Raw genomic sequence first — 27,428 nt, forward strand, 5'->3', positions numbered from 1 at the left:
CTCCTTTAATAATGCACTGAAGCATACCAAGAACTTAAGCAGATAAACAGTTCCTATCAAAAAAAGCAAACTGGCTTGTCTTATTATGCTTCCAGTGTTTTCCTGCAGTCACAGCCACAAATGTTCTCTTACCAAGAAACAACTAGCTGAATTCAATGCAACTTGCTTCTGAGTAAACCTGTTTAGGATTGTGGAGCAATTCAACTGCAGTCATTACATTACATGAAGATACAACATCTTTTTCACAATGCAAAACTGCTTGGCAACAAGTGCAAATGAGGCGATACCTCATGTTGGACCAACTTACACTGTGTTTTTTTGTTCTGTGAAACTGACACAGTTACCGAGACTCAAGACTGAGTTGGCAATGTGATTATCCCAAGGAATTAAATACCTGGATTTGTGAGCTTCTCTTCAAGCTCGGCCTGTGTGGTGACACTTTCAGACTTCGGAGAATGGATTATGAGAACAACAGAACCTGCACAGCTCAGCAGACAACCCAGTTTGCCAAGAATGTTGAGTTTTTCTTTCAGTAAGTAGGAAGCTAAAATGGATCTTTCAAAGAAGAGAACCAAAGAAAAAGAACATTTTATTCAAACTTTCAATACTGTTAATTTAATTCTAAGGTAAGTCATTACCCTTTATCCTCCACCTTTTTTGGCAAGGCCAGAAGGATTTGCTTGTTCAAAGTGGTTCATCTGTCTCTGAATGTGGAGATAAGGGATCAGTTTTAACATTTGACCTTGGTTTGGCAGGTGGGAGGACAAAATGGGAAGAAGACACTTCCCTGTCACACTTTTGGATGACCACAAAACATCATTTTATGGAGTCTTCCCTGGAAAATGCATGTATGGTATGTATATTTCCTTCACTCAGTTCCAGAGGGTAAACCATTATTTATTTTTTAAAAAGGAAAACAATAAGAGACTCTCAAGCTGATGAATAACCCAAATAACGTATATTGAATCAACCGATATCACCTTTTGCCAAAGCCTCTAAAAATATTTGGCAGCACTCAATTATTTATGCTGACAATTTATATACCATTTAATTACAATCAGCTCTAAGTGGAGTACAGAAGCTCAATAGAGTAAAACTAAAAAAATTAGTCAAAACCATAAAATCAGAATTCGATTAAAATGGAATAAAAATGTCCTTAGTAGGCATCAGATATTCGACACGGAGGGGGATCTTTTGATCTCAACTGAAAGGGAGTTCCATAAAAATTGGCACACAATACTAACCACAGCTCCTGGTGGATGTGAGCCATGCATCTGAGCCATACGGGGTCACTAACAAGGACTGCCCCAAATACCTCAGTGATCAGGCAAGGACATAAGAGATCAGCCCTGTCAATCTGTTTGGGCAATGTAACTTCTCATTTCTCTTTTCCCTTCTCCATTTCACTGTGTGTCCTCAAAATCTGCTCTTCCTCAAAATCTGCTCTGGACAGTCCCTCAACCCTTGAGCAGATTTTTGAGGTGCATGGAGACTGCGGGGGGAAAGAAGAGAAAGGAGAAGCTGATCATGTGAGTATATGTCTAGTCAGTGCTATTTTTCTGGAAAATTGGTCCTGGAGCTCACCTCCCTCTTAGAATGGCAATGGCACCCATCAGAGAGGTGCTGGAACTAAGTTCTGGCTGAAAAAAAGCCCTGTGTCTAGTCATTGTATGTTGGATCTTTGACGATGGATAGAACACGTGATCCAGATTAAAAGCAGCACATTTGAGTCTCGGCACTTTCACTCATTGTGAATGAACTCTCACTCATTGAAATCAAAGCCATTTTAAAAAGTGATTATGTTTGGCAAGATTGTGCCCCATGTGCCTCATTTTCTTTGGGTAAGTCTGGAGAGTTAAAACGGGACTGAAGACCAACAAATTTCATCCTTTACGCATTTGACCTGTGCCTGCTTGAGCAAGGGAATTCTGCTTGCACAACAGGACTTCTAATTTCTTTCTCTTTTTTTCCAGTTGAGTGGAGTTGTAATTCAAAACATCTGAAGGCTGGCAAAGCCTGAATTAGTAGAATAGACATGGCGCACCGTACTGAACTGCTGCCAATACCCGATTCATTGTCATTTCTTGCTGTTATTCAGATATGAACTCTATATACAGGCATTTATGTCTGTATAAACTTCAAAATAAACAAAATCCTTACCCAAATGGAACTCCAAGCGCTCCAAGAGGAGTCACCAGAACAGTAGGAACTGCAGTGTAGGCTAAGAAATTCCCAATTTGGCCAAGGGCCACTGTGGAAAAGAAATGCAAATATGTCATTGGCAAAACGAAACAGGCTGCTGCTTACGTCAGAATTCTGATCAATGATAATGTTACACTTTACTGTTCTGCCTTTTGGGAAACATCGATTCATGCTGCAATCCTATATCCGTTTACATGAAAGTAAGCTTCATTGAACTCAGCAGGACTAAGTTCAGCGGGATTGTGCTGCTGAGTAAAAATCAGAATTTTCCAGCTATTCACTTAAAAAAACCTACAGATCTTAACATTCTGAAACTTAGTATGGGGTAGTTGCTAATAATGATAATAATATGCTGCCCATCTGACTGGGTTGCTCTAGCCACTCTGGGCAGCTCCCAACAAAATATTAAAAACACAATAAAACACTGTGTGTTTAAAAACTTCCCTGAACAGGGCTGCCTTAGGGCATCAGACTAGGAAAACCCATGTCTCTATCATCACAAAGCAATGAAACTCACTGGATGCCCTCAGACCAGTCAATCTCTTTCAGCCTCTCCAACCTGAAATGTATGCTGCCTTTCTTTGGAGGAACGGTGGGATATAATTGAAACAAATAAACACATACATTTGCAATAAGAATAACTACCAGCTGGCAAAAATAATCACAGCCCAATCATGCTTCAGAAATTCAGATCCAGTGTGGGAGGACTTTTAATTAACAAGCACAGGAACAGGAACATGCTAGCTACATTTTATATTAAGGAACTATTATTATTATTATTTCTGAAGGCAGTATTTTTATGACTGATGCTTTGATGTATTTTTAATCTCTTGTTGGAAGCTGCCCAGAGTGCCTGGGGAAACCCAGCCAGATAGGTGGGGTATAAGTAAATAATAATAATAATAATAATAATAATAATAATAATAACTATCTTACTATAATTTAGCCGTAGGGAAGTTAAGGATGTACTGGGGCCAATTCCCCCATCAAAAAAACTCAACTTTCGGAAGCACACAGTTAAATGTTAAGGCGCTTCCGTACGTGGGCTTAGGCTAGGACATTTGAAACATGAGGCAAAACTGGGGTATGTTCTTAATTAAGGCAAGGGTATATACAGGAGAAACAAAGGAAAGCAAACAGGTAGACAAATGAATGCCAAGAAAATAACCAGATGTTAGGATGCTAGGAATCTACTATAATAACTCCAATGTTTAGGCTACAGAAAAGGACACAACATCTGCATAGCTTGCATACCAAGACTACTTAGTCTGTTCTTGTGCAAGCATTTTTCCATGTCTAAAGAGAAAACATATCTTTGTCTCACACCATATGGGCATGTTCTAGGTTCCCACAGAAGCACACACAGTAATGGAAGAGTGAAGGAAAGACATGGTGAGGAAGGCACATTTTGACACAAAAGGAAGATCTCCATGTCTTATGACAACAGCAACATTATGCATGTGCTCAGCAAAACATATCAACCACATTTCATATTTATATGTGAGGATATGCTTGCAGACAGTCTGGTCTCCCACTAAGCTCTTATATGTATATTATTATGCACATATGAATAAAGACCCATATACTCCACCCTGATCTGTTGGGGGGGGGAAGTGTTGGCCTAGTGTTTTCTATGTCAAGTTGATTTTAGGTACAGAGGGAATGGTTGCAGGAGCAGAATGAAAGAGAATGAAAGTGGGAGCAGTCCGGTATTTCTCTGTACCTAAATCATCTCACTTTTGACATCTCTGAAACATCTCCAGATCTAAAAAAAAATGAGGTCTGCTGAACCTTCATTGAGCAGTGACGGGATTAAATATTCACAAGCTGGGGCCTGACTTACAGGTGTGGTATTGCAAGGAAGTAAGGTGAGGTGGTAGCTTCAGGCAATGGGTTCTGGGAACCATTAGAGATTAGGGGTTGTTTATGTATTCCTTGCCTCCATGCATTTTTAAAAATTATAAAAATCTGCCTGAGGGAAGAGGCAGTGGCAGCAGATGCCTCCAAGTAAGGTTCAACGTGTACACTTCATGCAGGTCCCTAGACACACTGTGGTGTTTCTCTGGAGTAGGCTTACACAGCTTGTGGATGAGCAAGCCGAATGCTGTTCATCGGTCATGAAACATCTGTGGATTTCCAGATGCTGAAAAAAACGATACCCCTGTTTTTGCAATCATGAGTTGTCAGAAAAACACAGGGTAATTGAGCTCCTGGTAGGTTGACAGATGTGTCTGGTGGGCTGTTTTCACCCTGATTGCAGGCTTTCCCTGGAGCTAATACCATAGGGTCAGCAAACCTTTTCAGCAGGGAGCTGGTCCACTGTCCCTCAGACCTTGTTGGGGGCCAGACTATTTTTTTGGGGTGGGGGAATGAACAAATTCCTATGCCCCACAAATAACCCAGAGGTGCATTTTAAATAAAAGCACACATTCTGCTCATGTAAAAACACCAGGCAGGCCCCACAAATAACCCAGAGATGCATTTTAAATAAAAGGACACATTCTACTCATGTAAAAACACACATATTCCTGGATCGTCCGCAGGCCGGATTTAGAAGGCGATTGGGCCGGAAGTGTAAGAGGGGTGGGGGGAGATGCAAATGCTTGGTGGTATCTTAAAAACAATGCCTGTTAGATAAACAATTCTGGACAATGAGTGGTACTGGACCATTCTGTAGAAGGGACTTCCTTCTCAACCTCTTCTCTTTCACTCTCACCACCAGGAGTGGAAACAGGTCTGGAAAGCAGGAATATGACTACAGTTATCAAGGGAGATAGCCTTCTAGGAGAGTGCAACATCTCCCCTCTTACTGGCAACTCATGTCTAAGAAGCCTTGAATCCCCTTTCCTTGTAGACAGTCTTGTTGTCTCCCGACAACAAAAGCTGGCTGATGCTCTCTAGGGGTTGGAAACTGCAATGCCAAGTCTCTTTCCTAAAAGTGGCAACGGCAAAATCAAAAGAAAAAAAAATGGTGATGAGTCTGCAAGGTGTGTCCTATGGAAAACCACTGAGGTGGAATAATTCAAAACGTATTATCTAATCTAATCCTAACATTAGCAGTCAACTATGCCAATCATTTTCTAGCCTGACTGACTATGAATGTCACTTATATAAGGTATTCGTGCTTCTAACCGTTATCGGCGTCCCACCTTAATTCTCAGGGCTTGCTTTTCCTTCATATCTCATGCCCGAAGCTGACTCACACAAATGCTTCTGAGCTTTCTTTCTTTAATAGCAGGTGTACCAATTTTTTGAGGGGAGGGAGGGGAAGCAGCTGAAAGCGTTTGTGTGAATCAGTTCTAACAGCAAGGCTTACTATTGTTGCTGAACTTTGTATTTACTGGCACTGTAGTGTTGCAATGGATTGAGCCAGTATTGTTCTTCAACTAATGTAATAATGATAGTAGTAATAATTAACCAGAAATCCTATAGCAGATATCTGAACACACCAACCTCTGGTTTGTTGGATTGTTTGTTTTTGCCTGGCCATGTTTGCCCTGACAAACTTGGTGGAGAAATCAGTTATGTTAAACTAGGGGGTATGAATTGTGAGGCAGTGTGGTGTAGTGGTTAGGATGTTGGACTAGAACCTAGGAGACCAGGGTTCAAATCCCCACTGGGTGACCCTGGGTCAGTCCCCGTGTCTCTGCTTACCTGACCTCATCATTCTACAGACCTTGGGCCAGCCACCATCTCTCAGTCTAACCTACTTCACAGTGCTTTGTGAGAATACAATGAAGGTGGACAACCATGTGTGCCACCTAGAGGTGACTGGAGGAAAGACAAGATATTAAACATAGTGAATATGTAAATAAATAAATTTCTCATGTGTGACACGATTCGCTTTCAGCTACCTCAAACTGAGTTGTTGAGGATTTTCTGCTGACAGAGGAGAGCAAAAAGTGGATATTTTTTTTATCTCTAAAACCACAGAAGTGGCCTCAACAGTCCTGGATAACTGCTCTATATTTGGCAAAATATTATTATTACCTTATTAATATAGAAGGTGACGATGATTAAAATTTGAGCATTCTAATAAAGGTCAGAGGGGTTAACGTTTTCAGTTATGCTACAAACAGCAGAAGCTTTTAAAAATACAAAACCTTTGATGCTTAAAAGACTCCCTGTGGGGTAACGCAATAGGCTTCATTAAAAAAAGAAAGAATCAAAAATGTGCAACAAGCTAATCAAAGTGCCCATTTATAAGACATGTTACTCAAAACCTTCAAGTAAGGAGCAAATAGTAACAGAATAGGAGGGAAAAAACATCAATCTAGCTACGAGTTCCATGCTTTTGTATTTAGCACAAATACAGCACCTTTAAAACAAGGCAAGATACAAGTAGGTTAAGTTCACTCTTTTACAGAACACTCTCAGCACTGCAGAGAGGGACCACAGGAATTGGTGGAAGGTCTGCCGTGCCAGCAGACTGCAACACAAGGCACCTGCATGGCAGATAACATCAGCAGAACTCTCCAGATACACTGGGCTAATAATGTACAGGATGATATGGTATCTATTCCACCAGCATTGGTTGCTGGTCCATTTCTGGATCAAACTGAAGGTGCTCACGATAGTGTTTAAAGCCTAAATGACTCAGGCCCCAAACATCTGAAAAACCGCCTCCTTCCCTACAGACCCTCTTGGGTCTTAAGATCAGCAGAGAGGACCCTCTTGTAGTTCCCCTGCCCTCAGAAGCTCAGAGTGGGGCTGGGAGAAGGAGTAATTTGTAGAGGCCCATATGCTGTGGAACTAGCTCCCCACAGAGGGGTATCCTTATACTGTTTTCAGAAAATGCTGAAGATGTGCTTCTTTAGCCTTTGAGAAATGTGATGTCTATTCTTAAAATTATTTTTAGTGTTGTATTTCAAATTGTTGTAACCTTTCCTGGGACCTTAGGCTGAAGGGTGGGTAACAAATTAACCACCACAACACCTTTCCCCTGCTCTAGCGCCTAAGAATAGGTTTTATTAGTTAGTATACTTACTTGCAATGGTGCCCGACCACCAGACTATGTCTGTTAGATATGAAGTTCCTAGAGAAGAGAAGAATCAGAAAACAGAACATCAACAATACTGCAAAAACCTTATCTGTATACACTCTACAAATCACAAAATGCTGCCCTTCTCCACATCAGGCCTGTGTCAAATCAAATAACTGGCCCTACTAGAATCTGCTGTATAAAAATACAAAACATTATTATTCTAACAAGCCTACACACATCTACTCAGAAGTAAGTCCTATTACAGTAAGTGGGGGTTACTCCCAGGTATATGGGTATACGATTGCAGCCCAGCCCTGGTCACTTTAGGGAAAAGAAGCAACCTTGTCCTTCTGGTGTCATCCTCAGTGTTATGACTACAGTGGTACTTCAGGTTACAGACGCTTCAGGTTACAGACTCCACTAACCCAGAAATAGTACCTCAGGTTAAGAACTTTGCTTCAGGATGAGAACAGAAATAGCACAGCGGTGGCAGCAGGAGGCCCCATTAGATAAAGTGGTACCTCAGGTTAAGAACAGTTTGAGGTTAAGATCGGACCTCCAGAACAAATTAAGTTCTTAATCCAAGGTACCACTGTATTAAATACAAGTTTGTTCACTCTGCATCGTTTTGTAAAACAAAGGAAGAGATTTTGGAAAATAGCCTTTTTGTGCCAATGTCAAACCACATCACAAAGGATGGTTTTCTCTTTTATTTAAAGGCAGTTTAAGAATAGGGTGTATTTGAGGTCTTCGGGGGGGGGGGGGGATAGGATAGTTTTCTCCCAGCCTCAGATGAAACATATGAACCAGCAAACTTGTTTCTAAGGTTTTGAATAGAGCAGGAAGTGACCTTCTGTAAACATGAAAGTAGAAACATAACTTTTCTCCCAGCAGTCTTTGAGCAGCATTTGAGCCAAGGATTTTGGGGGTGGTACATTACATTATACAACATTCGAAGTCGAAAACCACACCGAAATGAAAGGCTATCTCTTCATGGAAAAGCTGGCCCTATTATATCAGTGTCCAATTCTAAAAACAATTTCCAGACAAACATCTGAACAGGTCATGTGCTTATTTCAGGATCCCCTCATGCAGAAGAGTGGCAGGAGCTACCAACTGGATCTTTAGAAAAAACAGACCTTTCATCTGATTCTCGTTTCAACTACATTTACAAGAGAGTCTAATAACACAAGTTAAGGATTGCAGGAAATGAAAACTAGACATGTTATATCATACTGTCAGCTGATAGTGCTGCAGTTCAAGTAATCTGCTATATTTCAGGACACCCTGAGCTTAACATTATCAGGAACAATATGTTCTTAAAGCAGTCAGTGATCAGAAACAGTTTTATGAGGCACACCCAATATTTTTTGGGGAAATTCTCATTACAGCGGTACCTTGGGTTACATATGCTTCAGGTTACAGACTCCGCTAACCCAGAAATATTACCTTGGGTTAAGAACTTTGCTTCAGGATGAGAACAGAAATTGTGTGGCGGCAGCAGGAGGCCCCATTAGCTAAAGTGGTGCTTCAGGTTAAGAACAGTTTCATGTTAAGAACAGACCTCCAGAATGAATTAAGTTCTTAACCCAAGGTACCACTGTACTCAAGTATTAAAACAACAACCCTCCTACATCCCAGTTGTTAAAAGAAAGGGTAGTGCAAGCAACCTACAATTATTATGCTGCAGTCTGTTTGTAACAAGGATGGGCAAAACTGTGGCCCTCTGGGTATGGCTACAAACTTCTGAACATGCCGGCTATAGCCAATGGGAGTTTGAGCCCAGCAATATCTGGAGGCTAACAGATTCCTCACCTCTGATTTATCACCTTAACAGACCAATCCTACGCAGAGTTGAACATGTCTAAACCCATCCCAAAAAAACCAACCCCAAACTAGTAGACTTAAGTCCATTTAGTTCCACATGATATTTGGGCCGCTTGGCTGCAATTCTGTGCATACTCTCACTTGGGAGAATCACCTTCCTGAGGCAGGACGAGGCCAATACATTTGGCAGCCTCACATCAACTCCCACTGTGCCCCAATTCTGGCAACCATGTGTGCATGTCGATATATACACTACTTTGGTTCAATCTACTGGTAAATAATATTATTAATGTGGTCTCTGACACCCACCAATGTTTAATGTTGCTTAAGTCAGTGAAATGAAACAAAGTGAATTTTAGTACTTTTTGCCACCTTAGGTCTAATCACATAAAGAACTCGGGTAAGATTCCACTCCCTGCCAATCTTTCAGTCGCTAACATGCTATTAACATAAAAAGAGAGCAATATTGTTTTTAAACCGGACATATTATACATGATAGTTTGAAACATGTGAGTTACTTTGTCTAATTTGTTCTGTGAGCTGCCAGTCATCCTGGTAATTCTTCTTTCTGCCCTTGCGCTAAAGTTATTCATCACAAACACCCAAATAAACTTTATATAACAGATGACAAGCTGCCGCCAGTCAGGAAACCAGGGAAATTTCCTATGTTGTCTTACAGCAAGGTCTTGTTTAGGTAGCAGAATCGGATGGTTTTGTAACAGGTCCGGGGGCAGACTGAGGGCAACAATGCCCATTCAGACCTAGTTTCTGGAATGGAACAGCTTACATATTAGAAATGCCATGTGCCAGTATCATCCTCCTGCCTGTGTCTGATTTGAGGATATTGTTTCTGCTCACCTCAGGTGCTCCCACGAGAAAATACAGCAACCACTGGATGACTGGATCTAAGTTACACAAAAATTGCATGCTAATTGCAAAGAGTTGTGCTCTTCAAGTCTGGTCTGAGGAGTTTTATGCTCATTATACTTGTAGGAGAACTAATTATGACGGCAACAATCCAAAGAATGAAGCAACTAGTTACATTCTCCCACGGGGGTGTGGGGTGTGTGCCCATTTTTCAAACTGTGGCAGCCTGTACATGCCACATGGGAAAACACTCTTAAAATGGAAGGGATGTTCAAAAGCAGTTTTGAATATACTATATGGTCCTGTGGGATGTGTGTGTGTGTGTGTGTGTGAGAGAGAGAGAGAGAGAGAGATCCCACTGGAAATTCTAAAAGTACTTCTATGAATACCAACCTCTGAGACACCTGTGGATTTTCTTCAGCGTTCATACATTGCATTCATGATCATTCAAATTGTTTGCAAGTCCAGTGGGGGAGATCAGTCCTCCCCCACTTCATAAAATATGAAAAAAAAAAGGAAATCATAAACACTTAATGCCTAAGCAAGTTGCAGGACCTCAGGGTTACAACTTCCTCCCCACTGCTCCTGACATTTAGCTTCTTTACTAAACATTGTCACTTTCTGGAGGATAAAGCCTTAAACTCCTCTGTGGAGTAAATCCCCTGGATCCATAACTCACAGAGTTTAAAAAACAAAAATAAAACTTTCAAACGGCGACTTTGACAACACAGCAGTTTCCTTTTGGAAGAGAAACCTGATTTGGACTCAAAGGGTCGCCCCAGCCCACGGGGAAGAGTTGCAAAGACTGTAGATGGAGGGGCTGGGCAGCCGACGAGGTTAAATTCAGGCACTGCCTGCAGCGGCCATGAACCTGCCCACAGGCTCCAAAGATGCTCTTCTTCAAGTGCAGACAAGGAGCAGTGCTACTGCATTGGACAGAGATCTCTCCCCCCCGCCCCCCCCGTCACATTCGTGCCCACACACAGCCGCACCCCCTCCCTCCAACACCCAACTCCTAGGTGTGATGGAGCATAGGAAGCAACGAACATGATGCCTGTTGGAGGAGATAGGATCGGATAGCAGGGAAATCATTGAACCCCTGAATAGCAGTGGGGTGCTAGGCAGGAACACAGGGGCTGGCGAGGATGTCTTTTGAAGCATGGGGTGCGCCCCCCCCACCTCCACACTGGAGGGGAGGAGGTGGACCTGGGTGCAAAGAATAACCGACCCACAACCGTGGTCCAGGAAGAGGGATCGGGGCGAAAAGGCCCGTAGGAGGTGTGTGTGTGTCTCCCCAAAATGCCCGCCCCCTACCTCGTCCTCTAGCGCGCACGATCCCTTTCTTTTGCAGCACAAACGTGGATCCATTCACCAGGCTGGAGACCACGGCCACACTGAGACCCAGCGACACCGCCGCGGGGCCTGGGTTGGGGGAGTCCCCGTCCCCCGCCGCAGCGACCGTCATCCTCATGCCCGGGCGGCGGCGGTGGTGGTGGTGCCAACCCCGAGGAGGACGTCCAGCGCCTCGCCGACCCGGCTCCTTCTCCGCGTTCCTGAAACCGGCGGCTGATCTCTCCGCGGGATCCGCCCTGAACTCCTCCCCCAGTTGCTCCTCCCCCAGTTGCTGCTGCTGCTGCTGCAACTGTGATCTCAGCGCCCTCTGGCACCAAAAGCCCCGCAGTCCAAAGTTGAGCGGTTGTTGCTCCTGCCTGACTCTGCCCCCCGGAGATGGACGGGAGGGGACCACGACGACGAAGAAGGTCCGTTTCCAGCATCAGCGCCCCCTCTGCAAGTTGCTGAGCGGCCCGGGCTCTGCACCATGACATCATGGCGTTGCACCATGACGTCATGCCCATGCGGGCTGGTGACGTCGATGGGGAGCCGCAAGCGGAGATTCAGCCGCCTAGCAAGGGAGGTTGCCGCCGAGAGAGGGCGTTGCCGGCCGTTGCTCTTTTAGGAATGTGTACAGTATTTCTGTTTTTTTAGGTAGGCTCTGTTGAACTCCATGGGGTTGACCTGCAGAGGATTGCGCTGTTGGTGGTACAATTTGTTGAAAAGTTTGTGTTGTGGGTGTGTTCATGATTTAGCAGTCAGGCTTACTGAGGAACCAAGCCCCTAAGCATTCAGATAGCCTTATTTTCAGCGGGAATTGTATAGCAACTTCAGTGTGATGTACTGAGAGGGTTAAAAATAATAATTCACAGGCAGAAATACCTGACACATACTTTTTTATTTGCATTAAAAAAACCAACCTTGGTAAAAACAAAACTTTCATTGACCAAGGGTTTGGGGTGGGGGGAGAGGGGTTCCCACGGGTCAACCAGCCGTAAATCAGAAGATTATGCTTATAACATGCTCTACATATCTTAAGCAAGTGGGATTCCATTCAGCTACAAAGCTCATTGGGTGGCTTTGGATCAGTTGCTGCCTCTTTGCCCCATCATTTTCTAGTTACAAACCTAGTTACAAAGTGCTCACTACCTGGTAGCTTCCCTTGACTAGATTACCGGCTGTCACGGCACACAACTTTTATAATGTCTGAACGACTTGATCTGTATTAAATTTGTCTCACAGTGTTTTCTTTTTATTACTGTACTTCTCGTGCTTTCTTACAGTAATTAATGTAGGCACTTCTCTCCCTTTCCTGCAGCTTTCCCAATTTGTCAACATCCTTCTTGAATTAATGGTGCTCACAAAATGAATACAATGATATACAGTAGTGGTTAGAGTTTCAGACTAGAACTGAGGAGACCCGAGTTAAAATTCCCACTTAGCCGTCAAGTTAACTGTGTGCCTTTGGGCCAGTCACTGTCTCTCAGCCTTACCTGCCTCACATAGCTGCTGTGATGATGAAATAGGGAAGGGAAAGAGAACCGTGTTTAACATAAATGGGAACGTTGTTGGTTTCCTGATGTTGTCTGAATCCAGCTCCCACCAGCCTCAGCCCACATGGCCAATGGTCAAGAATGATGTGAGTTGAAGGGCACCAGGTTCTCCAGCACTGACATATGTCAGCCTGCTGTCATTATTTGGATCTAGCACCACAACAGCAAGGGCAAATGCACATGCACAAGCGTTTCAGACAACTTAGCAATCCCACCAAATATGCATTTGTTCCCTACAAAGTATGGTTGTATGATGGCGTTGTTGCCAAAAAGAAATGATTGCAGTGACGTTTTCTTCCATCAAGCAAATTAATTTGCCTAAAATAAATTAGGGGTCAGAGCACTGATCCCTACATTTGGCAACGGTAATGCATGCACCAGTCCAGAACATTTGGCTGATTTCCATCAGTTCTAGCCACTTAAACACAACCATTTTGAAAAGTATGAAAAAGTTAGATCCTTAGTGCAAACCAGAGCAAAGCAGGTTCCCACAATATTGCAGGTGGAAGTGTTTCTATTTGGTGGCTGTTTCCCACAGTAGCCCCTTCGGTTCTACCAGCATGCACAGATCAGCTTTCACCACAAAGTTAGCCTCCATTAGGCGTTGCTGACAATGTTTGGTGGTGTCAGTGGCATAGAAATGAATCACATCATAGAGATGGGTCCAGGATACATGAAAAGCTTGCTGTGAACAGCTGCTGTATTAAGAAATTTCAAGAGTCATCATACAGTGACCATATTATGAGAAGTGATATTTGGAGTCCAATCTTACACAGGATTACTTAGAAGTAAGTCTCACCAATTTGTTGTTGTTGTTTAGTCGTTTAGTCGTGTCCGACTCTTCGTGACCCCATGGACCAGAGCACACCAGGCACTCCTGTGTTCCACTGCCTCCCGCAGTTTGGTCAAACTCATGCTGGTAGCTTCGAGAACACTGCCCAACCATCTCGTCCTCTGTCGTCCCCTTCTCCTTGTGCCCTCCATCTTTCCCAACATCAGGGTCTTTTCTCTTCTCATGAGGTGGCCAAAGTATTGGAGCCTCAGCTTCAGGATCTGCCCTTCCAGTGAGCACTCAGGGCTGATTTCCTTTAGAATGAATAGGTTTGATCTTCTTGCAGTCCATGGGACTCTCAAGAGTCTCCTCCAGCACCATAATTCAAAAGCCTCAATTCTTCGGTGATCAGCCTTCTTTATGGTCCAGCTCTCACTTCCATACATCACTACTGGGAAAACCATAGCTTTAACTATATGGACCTCACCAATTTAAAATACATTAATTCCAAGTAAGTGTGTCTAAAATTGCAGGACTAGTTGAAATCAATAGGATTTTAGAACATAGTTAAGCTAAATCAAGAAGTATTAACAGGAATAAGGCGCGTATTATTTTCTCTGCATTGTACCCTATGTGTTTCGCTTGTGCAATTATGGCAAGAAGAGCGAAGTCTTTGGCAATCCATCCAGGTGCTACTTTGGAGGCTGGAAAAGCAAAGTATTTTACTTTCTTAACTGCTCATTCTAGAAAATAGAGCTAATATCGCCTGCCTGGAAGGGGAAGTTAATTAAAATGTTGGCCAGATATCTACCTAGAAGATGCATTTGTATTGCTGCTTTCAGTGTGAAGAGGATTCTGAAATATGTTACATTAAGCACTGTGTCAACAGTGCCAGCCTGTTGGACGAACAAAACATTTGTCCTTGGCACTGGCTGGAGAAGCTATGCAGTCATCTCCTATTCCTCTCCATCTCCAATTGGTTCTTTCCCTGGGGACTTATCCAGTGCTTACATTGGGAGGGGAGTAGAAGTAGGATGGTTTCATTCCAAATTGTGCCAGACTCAGTCGTATCCTCTGAAGTGGGATGACAGTGCACACAGTCCTACTCCACTTTGAGCAGTGGATTTACAGTGGTGCCTCGCAAGCAGTGGCGTAGCGTGGGGGGTGCCAGGGGGGCCGGCCGCACCGGGCGCAACATGGGCGGGGGGCGCGCTCGCACTAGCAGCTCTCTGCCCCTACTAAAATCCACGGGTTAGGGAGCCCGCGCTCGCTCGGCTTGGCGAGGAGGTCGCGGAAGGGGGAGAGCGAAGCCTTCTGCCGCGGGCAAAAAAAGGAGAGGAAGCCGGGTGGGCGGGCGGGCGGGCTGGCGGGGGTCTGGCTGCGCCTGCTGCTGCCGGTGCAGGGCAAGGCAAGCAGAGCGAGGAGGAGAGAGAGGGGAAGGGGGGGGGGGAAGCAGCTAGGACACGCTGCGGTGTGGAGGAGGAATCAATTAAGGAGAGAAAGCGAAAAGCCTTGGAGAAAGGGAAAAAAGGAAAGAAAAGAGGCAGCTCCAGGAGAGCGCGGGGGAAAGAGAAGCCTCGCTGCTGCTGCTGCTGCTGCTGCTTGGGAGAGTAAATTACTGTACTTGCCTTGCCCCGGGTTAGGGGGCGCAAATTACTTGCCTTGCCCCGGGTGCTGATAACCCACGCTACGCCGCTGCTCGCAAGACGAAATTAATTCGTTCCGCAAGTCTCTTCGTCTTGCGGGTTTTTTCGTCTTGCGATGCACGGTTTCCCATAGGAATGCATTGAAAATCAATTAATGCGTTCCTAGGGAAACCGCCTTCAGACCAGGTCCGGGGACAGTCTGTCCCCGGACCTCTTCTGAAGGCTGGGGGGGGGGGGATAAGGGCTTTTCTTCCCACCCCCAGCATTTTAAAAAACCCCGGGACAGCGGAGGACTTCTCCGCTGTCCGGGCAATCTTAAAATGCTGGCGGGCGGCATTTTAAAATCGCCCCGGGACAGCGGAGGACTTCTCCGCTGTCCGGGGCGATTTAAAAGCCCCTGGGAAGGCAGGCAGGGGGGACAAAGACTTTTGCCCCCCGCCAGCCTTCAGAAGGTGTTCCCACCCCCCCCGCCCCGCTTCGGAGCACCGTTCCGAAGCGGGGCGGTGGGGGAAGGTGTTCCCACCACCCGCCCCGCTTCGGAGCACCGTTCCGAAGCGGGGCGGTGGGGGAAGGTGTTCCCACCCCCCCGCCCCGCTTCGGAGCACCGTTCCGAAGCCGGGCGGTGGGGGAAGGTGTTCCCCCCCACGCCCCGCTTCGGAGCACCGTTCCGAAGCGGGGCGGTGGGGGAAGGTGTTCCCACCCCCCCGCCCCGCTTCGGAGCACCGTTCCGAAGCCGGGCGGTGGGGGAAGGTGTTCCCACCCCCCGCCCCGCTTCGGAGCAGCGTTCCGAAGCGGGGCGATGGGGGAAGGTGTTCCCGCCCCCCCGCCCCGCTTTGGAGCACCGGGAGAAGCGATCTCCCCGCAAACCCTTGCTTCAAAAGAGGTCCGGGGGCAGCGCGAAGCGCTTCCCGCTGCCCCCGGACCTCTTTTGAAGCAAGGGGCTGCAGGGAGAAGCGATCTCCCCGCAGCCCCTTGCTTCAAAAGAGGTCCGGGGGCAGCGGGAAGCGCTTCCCGCTGTCCCCGGACCTGGGGCTGCGGGGAGAAGATCGCTTCTCCCCGCCGCCCCTTGCTTCAAAAGAGAAGACCCGCTGTCCCCGGGGCAAGCTTCGTTTTGCGAAGCAAGCCCATAGGGAAATTCGTCTTGCGAGGCAACTCGAAAACGAAAAAACCTTTTGTTTTGCGAGTTTTTCGTCTCGCGAGGCGTTCGTCTTGCGGGGTACCACTGTATTCTCAAGGCCAATAATGATAGTACTGTTACACGCCACCCCAACCCCTGAGTGATGTGAGAATCTATGGGTCCAAGCACTTAGTCAGAGTTTGTGTTTCCTTTGGAAAGACTGTGGTGTCTTTGTGATACATGGTTTATTTATATACGAGCTTACAGTGGAGGGGTTAAAATCATTACATTCCCAAGAGAATCCTGTTTCTCCCACTGCTGTAGTCTCTGATTCGAACAAGCAGCCCACATTGTGGTCCACCCCCCTGCAATTGCTGCATTTAACAGACTGACACCTTTTTCACTAGATCGTGCCACAGCTACCTGAAACTTCCCCCAACAAAAATTCTGGCATTTCTTACTATCTCAGAGCTCTGGGTGCGGCTTCATCCATCTGTTGGCTGGCAGAAAGTCTCTGCTGTGCTGATGGCCATTCTCCCTGTGTTTATTATTCTCTGCTAATGGCTCACCTCTTGAGCAATCTCCAGCTATTACGAGTCTAATTCTTCAAGCACTGATTAAATTCTAACACTTACTAAATTCAGGAATTATAGGTGCCTTGCATCCACAAACTCTGGCACGCAAACTCATAACAGTACTCTAAGATAAGAATGCAAGAAGAACTGTGCTGAACCAAGGGCTGATATAGTCAAAGAATAATAGAATTGTAGAGTTGAAAGGGACCACAAGGGTCATCTGGTCCAACCCCCTGCAATGTAGGAATCTTTTGCCCGACACAGGGCTCGAACTGAGCTATCTTCACTGCGTCCAGAATCCTATTCTCACAATGGCAAATTACGTAGATGCCTATGGGAAGTCCAGAAGTAGGACATGAACATGATGGAACTCACATCAAAGCAACTGGTATTCAGAGGCCATTATTATATCTTGTGATCTCAAATTCCATCACTTAACAATGCTTAAATGTCTGAAGTGTTAGGAGTTCAGCCTACACTCGAGTAGGACCCTGGCAGAGACACATGCCCGACTGGCATGTTCTCTCCCTCCTGGTCGTTAGTTCGGGAACTTCAAAAGCTTTCTTCAGCCCAAACATCACAGCGACCGATGCCAACCGACACCAGCACACTTAGGGATCCCCAGAGTTTGCGCAGTTTGCGTAACAGACCTCAGCAACTCAGCATTTTGGCTAATCTACTTTATTTACATATAAACACACACGGAGCACTGCAACATGGCTCCCTCTCTCTCTAGCATCAGACAGCAAAGAGAAAAAGAACAAAGGACAATAGTTCCACTTCACGGAACACAGTAACACAAACATCCTGTCTCCGTCACTTGCCACTCTGTGGAGTCAAAACATATACCGTCATGTGATAGACAACAATCCCATGACTGCAATTATGGAGCAGGAATTCTAACGTGAAGTTGCACTTCCGTTTGTCTGTCCTGAGTCTTCTAACACTGCGCTGAGGTTTCATAAGTAGAATGTGATCCTAGAAATAAAAGGGAAAGCAACACTGTAGAAAAACCCAATCTGAGTTAAAAAAGTAATTATTGAAAGATGCAGAAACATCTTTATAACTAACAAACCAGGAACCATAATTCTTCAACAGTTGAAGAGTGGCTGCATCATCAAAAAGTTCTCAGTGCATCTCAGACTGGGAAGCCCATTAAAATGAATGGAAATTGCACAGCAGACAGCTTGGTGGATTGATCCCTCAGACTTTTATCATCATCAGTAAACAATCCAATACACAAATTGAGTCATTTTTCACTCCAGAAATGTGTTTTAAGATTTAGTCAGCTTGTTTTCATGACTCAGGGAATTTCTCCCTGTTATTTGTCATGGTATTTTTTGAAAGTCACCCAGATGCTTATGCAGTATGTACAATTTGTGTGTCCTTCACTATTTTACCAAGCTACGAAAGTACAGTATCATAATTTGTAGAAGTTTTGTCTCTGACACAGAAACTCCAGTCATCTTGAAAACATCCTTAATGTGAATCAAAATAAATAATGCAATGCAAAAAAACAGCTCTTTTTCAAACAGGACAAGAACAGCATATTGAAAAAATATTCTCTTGAGTTTTTCACATTTGTCTTAGAAATGCTCATGGGCTTACTCTTATTTCATTTACTGTGCCATAGTCTGATTTTCCAGCCTTAAAAGGAAGTTCAAAGTTTATTGCAACTTCAAAAATATATACAACACAAAAATTATCCCAACCAAACAATACATCTCCATTTACCCCCTGGTAGCTACTGTCAAGCCTTTAAATCATATGTCACGAGTTAAAAGTGAACACTGTCCTAAACTGTTCAGTTTTCACATTCTTTCTGAGTAGAAAGTATATACTCTGGAAAACTTCCTTGCAGATAGTGCACTGCTCAAAATTATTGGGCATTGCTCAAAATTCCCAGCTCTGTATCTTCATGCATATATGGAACTTGAAGATGGGCTTACCCAGGGGTCAGCAACCTTCTTCAGCTGTGGGCTGGCCCACTGTCCCTCAGACTATATTTTGAAAAATAAATGAACGAATTCCTATGCCCCACAAATAACCCAGAGATGCATTTTTAAATAAAAGCACACGTTCTTCTCATGTAAAAACACCAGGCAGGCCCCACAAATAACCCAGAAATGCATTTTAAATAAAAGGACACATTCTACTCATGTAAAAACACACTGATTCCCGGACCGTCCACAGGCCGGATTTAGAAGGCAATTGGGCCGCATCCGGTCCCCAGGCCTTAGGTTGCCTAACCCTGGTCTTACCCACTTGAAATAGCCATGAGGGTTTTTTTTTGGGGGGGGGTAGGGGAGTAGACTGTATGCCAAGATTCTTGTAATTTCTGGGAGGCAACAGGCTGGGAAACAATAGAGTTAGAGTGATGTTTGATTTTTGTTTGAATCCAAGGCTCTCTTGGGATGTGAAAGCTGTGAATCCCTCCATTGTAGGCTCAGTTGTATATATGTGTAAATAAACTATATATCGTAAAGATACCGATATCTCTGCTGTTCCTCATTCCAAAGGAAATATGAACCCAGGGTAAGCACCTAGTACCTAGTAGTAGCAGCAGTAATAATAGTAATACTCTTATATTCTTGAAGATTTCAAGGATTTTGTAGGGTTTTGTAATTCTAAAGTTTTAAAGATCTATTTGTTCATTTATTGATATACTCTGTTACCTAATTTATTTTGATACTGGTTTTGTATTTTTATGGCTTTGGGTTGAACTTTAATGCAGAATTTTTATTTGAAGCTGTCCAATAAATGTTTAACTAAACAATGCTAAATCAATCTCTGTTTGCTCCTTCAGTTAGTTTCATATTTTATTACTTTGATACTTTGTCAGTATCCTCCTAGGGTCCAAAACCTATTTGTTTGCAGTGTTGTTTGGTAGCACTTATGGCGTTAATAAATTAACATATTTCCGCATGCTTTAACAGGAGAAGGTGTTTGTTAAGGTATGTGGATCCCAGACTGTTTTGTTCCTGATGCTATCAGTTCCAGTAAAATTTTGTGTTTTATCTGAGAACAGATTTGTGGCTTGCAAATTGTAGAGTCACATAATTTAACACAATAGTGGGCAGGGAGCCTGGAGAGACTTACTGGTAGGTTCCATCTGTTGAGACAGAGAGAGAGAGAGAGAGAGAGAGAGAGAGAGAGAGAGAGAGAGAAAGTTGGGGAAGTTCAGCATGAACTAAAAACTACAGAACTGATATCAGGTAAATGCCATGGAAGATTGCACCAAATTTTAATTATCACCAAGGTTGATTTCTAATGTTCCAAGTCAAATGCCATTTTCTTTCAAATGCTCTAGACTTTAGAGTTTAAAATGGCAAAATGGTCCTAAACAAGAGAACAATGACTGCCTTGTTCTGGAATGAATAGTTCTGCCTTGCTGTTACAGAAGTTGCTTTGTTTTGCCTTCATGCACCATATAATTATCAGTACCCTCTGCTAAAGCAAAAGAGATTATCTACACTTTGGTCCTATTTCATAATTTCAATGCTTGTTTCTGGTACATCCGTCAGTGTGGCCTCTAAGCACCATTCCACTGTCAATAAAAATAGCTTGCTAATCTATAAAAAATATTCTTGGAACCTTAGCTTCCATTAGAAACACTGGTGAACACTCATGTGATTTAAGGTAAATTAAAAATTAATATCCTTTATTTCAGGTGAAATCAAACGGCAACAAGCTATTCTATCCATGCTTACTCAGAAGTAAGTTCCATATAGGGCTGAAACAGACATGCAGATATACTGTAATTTGTATGTAAGACCAAGGGGAATACTTTCAGAGCAAGGACCAGTGTGTGAGAGAGTGCAGCGTTTAACTCCTCACATGTCCACTGATTATTTCCTGTACATATCCCCTAAAGTTATTTCCCTCAGCCCCAGCAATAATTAAATAAGTTTCAGGGTTTAAGGGAGGGGAAATATCAACTAAATATCATTTGGAGGAGCTATCTACAGTACAAATTAGCAAGAGAAGCAATCCCCTCCAATTTAACAATTCTCTTCTGCAAGTGCCCCCACCCACCAACATTAATAGGGAAAACCCAGGAGTTGGTGTGTGTCTCTCTCAGCATTTCCTCTGTTCTGCCTTATTCAGTTTACTCTCAAGGATGAATAGGACTGCAGCCTCAGCAAAAACTTTTTTTATCGTTCCACCATATGTATACCTGCTTGGGAGTAGGACCTTCTTCTGAGTAAATATGAATACAGCCACATATAGTTGTAATATAACAGAAAGAGGCTTTAGGAAACACAACTACAGCATCATCTTATAGCCAGAGAGCCTTCTTGGTAGTGGCGCCCGCCCTGTGGAATGCCCTCCCATCATATGGCAAGGAAATAAGCAACTATCTGACTTTTAGAAAACATCTGAAGGCAGCCCTGTTTAGGGAAGTTTTTAATGTTTGATGCTTTATTGTATTTTTAATATTTTGTTGGGAGCCACCCAGAGTGGCTGGGTATAAACAATATTATTATTATTATTATTATTATTAGGACAGTGGGTGAGTCCAAACATGTGTACTGTCAGTTCTCCAATTCTATTATACATAATGGCTTTCTGCAATAGTGTCAGATGATTCTATGTTTCTATGTGTAGGTTTACAATGATATAGCTAGCGGTGCAAGCAGACACAGGAACTACATATGAGTTGTTGTCTCCAGTTCTGTCTCACACACCTTCCTCTCCCATTTTGCTTTCTGCATGAGCTGTGTAGTGCACCCAGCAAACGTGGCTGCTCTTGCTGCAGCAGGTGGATCTATGCTCCTACACCAATGCAGTATCCTGGGTTAGCTTGCAAAACCAGTCCAGTACTGCTCTTGGGCAACAAGCTGCCCTAATCCCCAGCCCTGCGTAGTGATATAGATTTGACTCTGATATTTTGTAATTTATTGATATTTTAATGAAACTTTGTAAGGCAACATTTTAATTCCACTGGTAAATCAAAAAGCTATTTGTGTGGTCCTTTAGCACCTCACTGATCTGTTTAGCAAACACATACCATGTAGTTGTGTTATCCAGTCTGCTTTAGTGTAGTTCTGAAGCTTTCCTTTCAACCCAGCTCCACCCACCTGTCAAAATTGGTTGGAGGCAGGAATGCTTCTGATCTGAATACCAGTTGTTAATCAGCAAAAGCTATTCTGAAATTTGCCGCTTGTAAAGGTGGAAATCTGGTTAACCCAGCTCTATCTGTTTATAAAGCAAAATCAATGGTCCTTATTTTATATGGCGCAGAGGTTTGGGGTACCTCAAAGGTTTCTAGTCTAGAACCCCCACAGAATTATTTTTAAGAGCCCCTTTAGGCCTACCCAAAGATGCGCAATCCGCCATGGTTAGGCTGGAAACTTGTATGTTGAGCATAGAGAGCCAAATAGATAAAAGAATCCTCTGCTACTGGTTCAGAGTTCAACAGATGGACAACACATTACCAAAAAAAGGCCTGATTGAGCTCGCAAATGGATTACCCTTTAAAAACTGGGTATATCATGCTGCCCAACTGATGGGCAAATATGACCTCTCAGTGTCCGAGCTCAAAGAACTACATTCACAGAAAAATATTTTTAAACGGACCACAAGGGCAGTGGCTACAGGAGGGGAGAGTGCTACTGTGTTCATGTCCTGCTTGCAGGCTTCCCATAGGCATCTAGTTGGCCACTTTTCAGAACAGGATGCTGAACTAGATGGGCCATTGGCCTGATCCAATTCTCCCACCTCTACACAAGTTAAGTCCATTCTCAGTTTATCTCCTTGCTTCAAAGATTTTATGGGAGATGCATCTCTCTTATTTATCCTGATGGGGGCAAGTAAGAGGCAGTTGTGGTAGAGCAAGAGTTGGCATCATGGTACTGAAGGTGGATAGAACACCTTTTTTTATTTTGGTGGGGTGGTGATGGTGGTACATATATTTGCTGAGTGTGAAAAATAGCTCCCAAATGCCGTTTTGCTCTTGCAAATTATGTTAAATGGCATACTAAACGCTACCCACCAAACATGGGAGAAATTAGAGGACTTCGGTGATGAAACAACTTGCATCTGGGAGGATCACTGCTACCATCAAGACTAACTGTTCTATATAATAATTGTGGCGCATTCTTTTCTCTTTGCCTCTTCAGAGTTATACATGCAGTGGGGATTTTTCCTCCCCATTTTCTTGGGCTGAAATATGCGCCTCCATTGTCCCACAATCCGTCCTATGGGAAAGGCAAGCCCGATATATATAATATATAAACACGACAGCGCTATTCCGACGTAAAACCCGCAGAACTGGAGGCAGCACTAGAGAAAGCCACCGCAATACACCTGAAAAGAAAGACCCGCCATCGGAAAACCACCACCGAACGGGCGCTCCCTCCCGCAGCCGCTCCCCTCCCCGCCTTCGCCCCCTGCTGCCGCCGCAAAAGCAAGCAACTTCTATGGTAACCGGAGCCCTTCTCGCCATTTCCTCTCTATGGCTCCCCCCCCCACCCGCTCCGCTCCCGAGAGGAAAGGCGAAGTATCCCTGGGAGCGGATTGGCTGGAGCTTGCCCGGCAGCTGCGACCTGATTGGGCGGAAGGGGGACTAAGCGGTGTTTCCCTTTTAGCCCGCCCCTCTAGCTCCATCCGGTTTGGCCAGGGATGTGGGGAGGGGGAGAGCGGACAAGGAGGAGGAAGGGGGGGGATTAGTTGGAGCTGCGCGGGGGCCTGACAGGACAGCTGGAGCCGCCGCCGCCGCCAACTCCCGCGCGGAGCAGGCGAGGCTGCTGGGCAGGTGAGTGGGGGGGGGGGCTGCGGGTCCCGGGGGCGGAGGCAGCGCCGCCCGGAGGCCCCCCTAGGCATCCCCCGTCGTCTCCCTGGAGCCCGAAAAGCAGCAGCAAGAGAGGGAGGGGCGAGCTGGGCCTCTGTGTGCATCGATAGAGGTTGGGAGGGCGGCCAGTTCACCTCCCTGTTCGGAGGCTGGGGGCGTCCTTGGGATGGAGGAGGAGGCGGCGGCGGCTGCGGGGTGTGTGCATGATTTGGGTACGTGCATGTGTGGCTTCGGTGTATTTAGAGATAACCTGCGCATGCATGCGAGCAGAGATCCCCGTTCCTCCACGGACTCCTTGTGTCTCTCCTGACACGCGCAACATGAATATCTCGCATAAGCAACGCGTGGGGGGGACGGACGCTTGAACGTGGTGGCTCCCCTTTTCGAAGGGAGCTTGGGCAGGGTCGCATGGTGGGCTCCTTTTTTATGGTGGGTGGGCTTGCGGGGCATGGGTGGAAGGAGGGATTTTGCGCCTGCTTTTGGAAGGGGAGCAGGTTTAAGGGTGCAGACGGGTGTGTGTGAGTGTATGCGTATGGGGAAATATATATATGTGTGTGTGTGTGTGTGTATATATATATATATATATATATATGCGGTGCATATTGATCCACAAACCATCCCCTTCTCCTCCGGTGTTGGTTTTATTCTTTTGTTTTCAGAGATAGCCTCAGAGCAGGCAAGCAGAAAACTGTTAAATTGCTGGTCGATGGCCAGGGTTTTAGATCATCCCCCCCCCCCCCGAAACCACACATTTTTGGTTTGTTTCTGGCTAGCAGAGAGGCAAATGACAGTAGGTCCTGCTTGTCATGGAAGTTCGTTGGTGTAGTTGGGAAAATAATTGGGTGTAGGGGGGAGACATGGAGAGTTTTTTCTTCGTCTTTCCATGTTAAACTGGCTCTCTCCCTTTACTACTCCTTCAACGTGCTTTTTTTTTCAGGGTGTGGAGGGATGAATGGTTTGGGTTGGTTGGCTTGTATAATCGTAGATCAATTATTTATTTCATGCACCAGTCACAAGTCTGAAAGATAGCAGCAGCACAGGTCTGTCATAGTGTAGCATGGTGCAATAGCGGAGGATGTTTCGACTTCTGGTCTGGGAGGAGGCTTGTATGGGGTAAACAGCAATCTTGTAAACAGAGTACTAATGCTCTTGATTCCCTGCCTATAAATGCTTTGTATTTCATAGCTCCAGCCTGTTGTAGTGAGTCTCTTTCTGTGAATAATGGTTGTTAAAGGAAGATGGAAACCATATGGTTGTGTGTGTGCCGATACAGTTATACGTAGATACTGTACTTTCTTGCTTTTAGTAACACACACACACAAACATTTTGTGACAGGTTGTCCAGCCAGCTGAAAAGACTGATTTGAAAAGGGAAGATGTCTTCTGAATCATTTTGTTTGGCTGCTCAGACCCGGTTTGATTCCAAATGGCTGAAAACAGACTTACAGGTAGGAACTCCTCTTTAGTGTATATAATAATATGATGTGTGTCTGTGTAACTTGATACTCTCTGTTCAAATACAATGCAATCTATTCTGCTAATAAAAAAAAACAAAAAAAACAAAGCCAGGAGATTGTGTATAATTCGCTTGTTAATTTCATACTGACCTGACAATTGCACAATAGAGGTGAAATATCTTTTTGTTATATTGGATATGTAGAATTTTGTTTACAGCTGGATTGAATTACATTTTATGTTTTCTGCTGAATGTTTCAAATGGCTAGTTCTTTCCAAAGTAGACGGTATCTTAAGGTATGCATCATAAGATTACTATAAATAGTTTTGGTGTATTTCTCACTTGATTTATATATAGAAACTCTATGCTACTCTAGACTATGGAAATCTGATGAATTGCTATAGTTAGTGGTAAGAGACTTCAACTGTCTAAACGTGAGTTTTTTGAGTGATCCTCATTAGAACTGAGTAGTCTTGGATGGGCTGTGAATTTGGGTGAGTTAAGAAACCTGGAATATTGCCCCACTAGAGACCCCCTCTTTCTGTGTTAGTTGATATTTGGTCTTCTTAAAAATTTGACGAAAACTGAGATGGCTGGAATGCTATGGATTTACACAATAAGAAAAGTCTTGCTGAATATCTGTTTTTATTTTTTATTTGTATTGTTTCATTATATTCCATGTAACAGTGATTGGGTTGTATCCAATGCTGCTTTTGCACTCACACAGCAGACTTCCACTTGTACAGTGGGGTTTTCCCTACTTTGCTGCCTTCTGTGCACGCCCAAAATCTGCTCCAGGGGGTTTGGGGAGATTCTGAGGCAGATTTTGGGGACACGTGAGATGAGAGGAAGGGGAAGTTCTGTTGCACAAATGGAACTCTGTTCATGCATTATTGGATACAACCCTCCTTTTAGTCCTTTCCTCACCCCCATTGCATAAAATCAGAAGAGTGAGATTGGGGATTGGGCGAGTGCTTTTTAAATTAAGTTGAACAGAACTTAAAAGTTGCATTGTGCTCCTCTATTCTATGCATTTTTAGCTTTCTGAGTAGAGGCTGGGTCAGTTTCTACAGCAATGGAAATCACTTTTGTTGTTGTTTAGTTGTTTAGTCAGGATGGATAAATTGCCATAGTCCTTTCTACTTAGTGCTTCCATGTATCTTGGACAGGATAGGAGGAAATTTTTCTTCTAATAAAGGATGCAAGGTGTACTGTAACCTGAATGGTATCTGAATGTGATGTCTGTCCTGAATGCAAACTGTAGGTTTTGAATCTTAAATCAAGTTTAGTGTGACCCGCTTGAGAATGAAAGAGAGTCCATTGATGTCCTCTGTATTTTTGTGTTTGATAGCATCCTGATGACTTTATGGTAGCTAAAATGAGATAGGTTTCACTTTTCTGGGCTTGTGGGATGAAGCAAATCCATTTTCAGGGATAGAATGTTTTACAACGGGTCCTCCTTATCTCTTTTGTTTATGAAGGAAAATATTAGTGTGAGCATGAAATTAATGAGATGTGCGAAGTTCATTCAGATTTGTTATTAGATTTCGGGTTTGTGCTTGAGATTTGTTATTAGATTTCAGGTTTGATGATAAGAAGATTAAAGGTCAGATGAGAGACTGTAGGTAAATGACAAACTATATCTTTTGTGTACAGAAGATCCCAAGTTCAGTCTCTGGTATCTCAGGTAGAAAGAAGGATGGAAAAGCAGGTGGCGAAAGAGATCCTGGATAAACAATTCCAGTGAAGTAGATAATACTGAGTTGGAACTGTGGGGTGTTAGACGAGGAGTAATACCTCTAGTGGGGGACATGTTGTTCTGCTTCTGGGGTAGTTTGTCCACCTTTGGTCCGCTCCCTGCACTCTGCTCTCCCCTGTAGCTCCTAGAAGCTGTCAGCATGTGACAGCAGCCACACCCTGGCAATAGCTTCAACAGACTGGCTAAACCAGGGTAGCCAATGGGTCCCAAACCCTCGGTGAGTTAGGGACTGTATGTGAAGACAGGCTCTGGCATATTGAGTGGATGAGATCAGTGGTGGTTCCAACAATCAGAAGGTGGTTTCTGCACATGCTGTAGAGGGAAGTGATGGGCAAATGAGGCTTGTAAACTTGGGAAGGTAGCCCATCTAGGAGAATGAAAACTCTGATCCTAAACCTCCTCTGGGTTATCTTTGAGAGAAGGTCACTTGCTCTGCTTTCCTTTGGAGGCTGAGAGGGGGAGGTCTTGTTGTCTGGGCAGCTCAGGACCTTCATACACTCTGGCCAGGGTCGTGCCCTGAGGAGGTCACCTTGGTGCAGCTAATG

The 27,428-nt window shown here is 44.4% G+C and overlaps 2 protein-coding genes and 2 long non-coding RNA genes across 8 annotated transcripts in view; 2 read left to right on the forward strand and 2 right to left on the reverse strand.

The window, feature by feature from the left end:
* LOC308474887 overlaps positions 1-7,181 on the forward strand; it is an 18,658-nt gene extending 11,477 nt beyond the window's left edge. Inside the window, exons 2-4 of the long non-coding RNA XR_013985002.1 lie at positions 756-853; positions 1,454-1,529; positions 3,547-7,181. This is a non-coding gene — a long non-coding RNA (uncharacterized lncRNA). The remainder of the gene's footprint in view (positions 1-755; positions 854-1,453; positions 1,530-3,546) is intronic.
* The window catches only part of NIPA1 (NIPA magnesium transporter 1), an 18,098-nt gene extending 6,363 nt beyond the window's left edge, over positions 1-11,735 (reverse strand). Inside the window, exons 1-4 of the mRNA XM_081001431.1 lie at positions 11,195-11,735; positions 7,190-7,237; positions 2,161-2,251; positions 395-555 (exon numbers count right to left, since the gene is read on the reverse strand). Of these exons, the coding sequence (XP_080857557.1) occupies positions 395-555; positions 2,161-2,251; positions 7,190-7,237; positions 11,195-11,351 (457 nt within the window). The 5' untranslated portion in view covers positions 11,352-11,735. The remainder of the gene's footprint in view (positions 1-394; positions 556-2,160; positions 2,252-7,189; positions 7,238-11,194) is intronic.
* LOC308474908 overlaps positions 1-27,428 on the reverse strand; it is a 306,542-nt gene that overhangs the window by 65,659 nt on the left and 213,455 nt on the right. The gene's annotated exons all lie outside the window — the stretch shown is intronic.
* HERC2 (HECT and RLD domain containing E3 ubiquitin protein ligase 2) overlaps positions 23,519-27,428 on the forward strand; it is a 96,297-nt gene continuing 92,387 nt past the window's right edge. For all 5 annotated transcript variants that reach the window (XM_081001271.1, XM_081001275.1, XM_081001272.1 and 2 more), the window contains exons 1-2: positions 23,519-23,632; positions 25,005-25,116. In XM_081001271.1, the coding sequence (XP_080857397.1) occupies positions 25,045-25,116 (72 nt within the window). In that variant the 5' untranslated portion in view covers positions 23,519-23,632; positions 25,005-25,044. The remainder of the gene's footprint in view (positions 23,633-25,004; positions 25,117-27,428) is intronic.

Source organism: Podarcis pityusensis, assembly GCF_964106645.2.
Source record: "Podarcis pityusensis genome assembly, chromosome: 4".
NCBI classification, from domain to species: Eukaryota; Metazoa; Chordata; class Lepidosauria; order Squamata; family Lacertidae; genus Podarcis; species Podarcis pityusensis.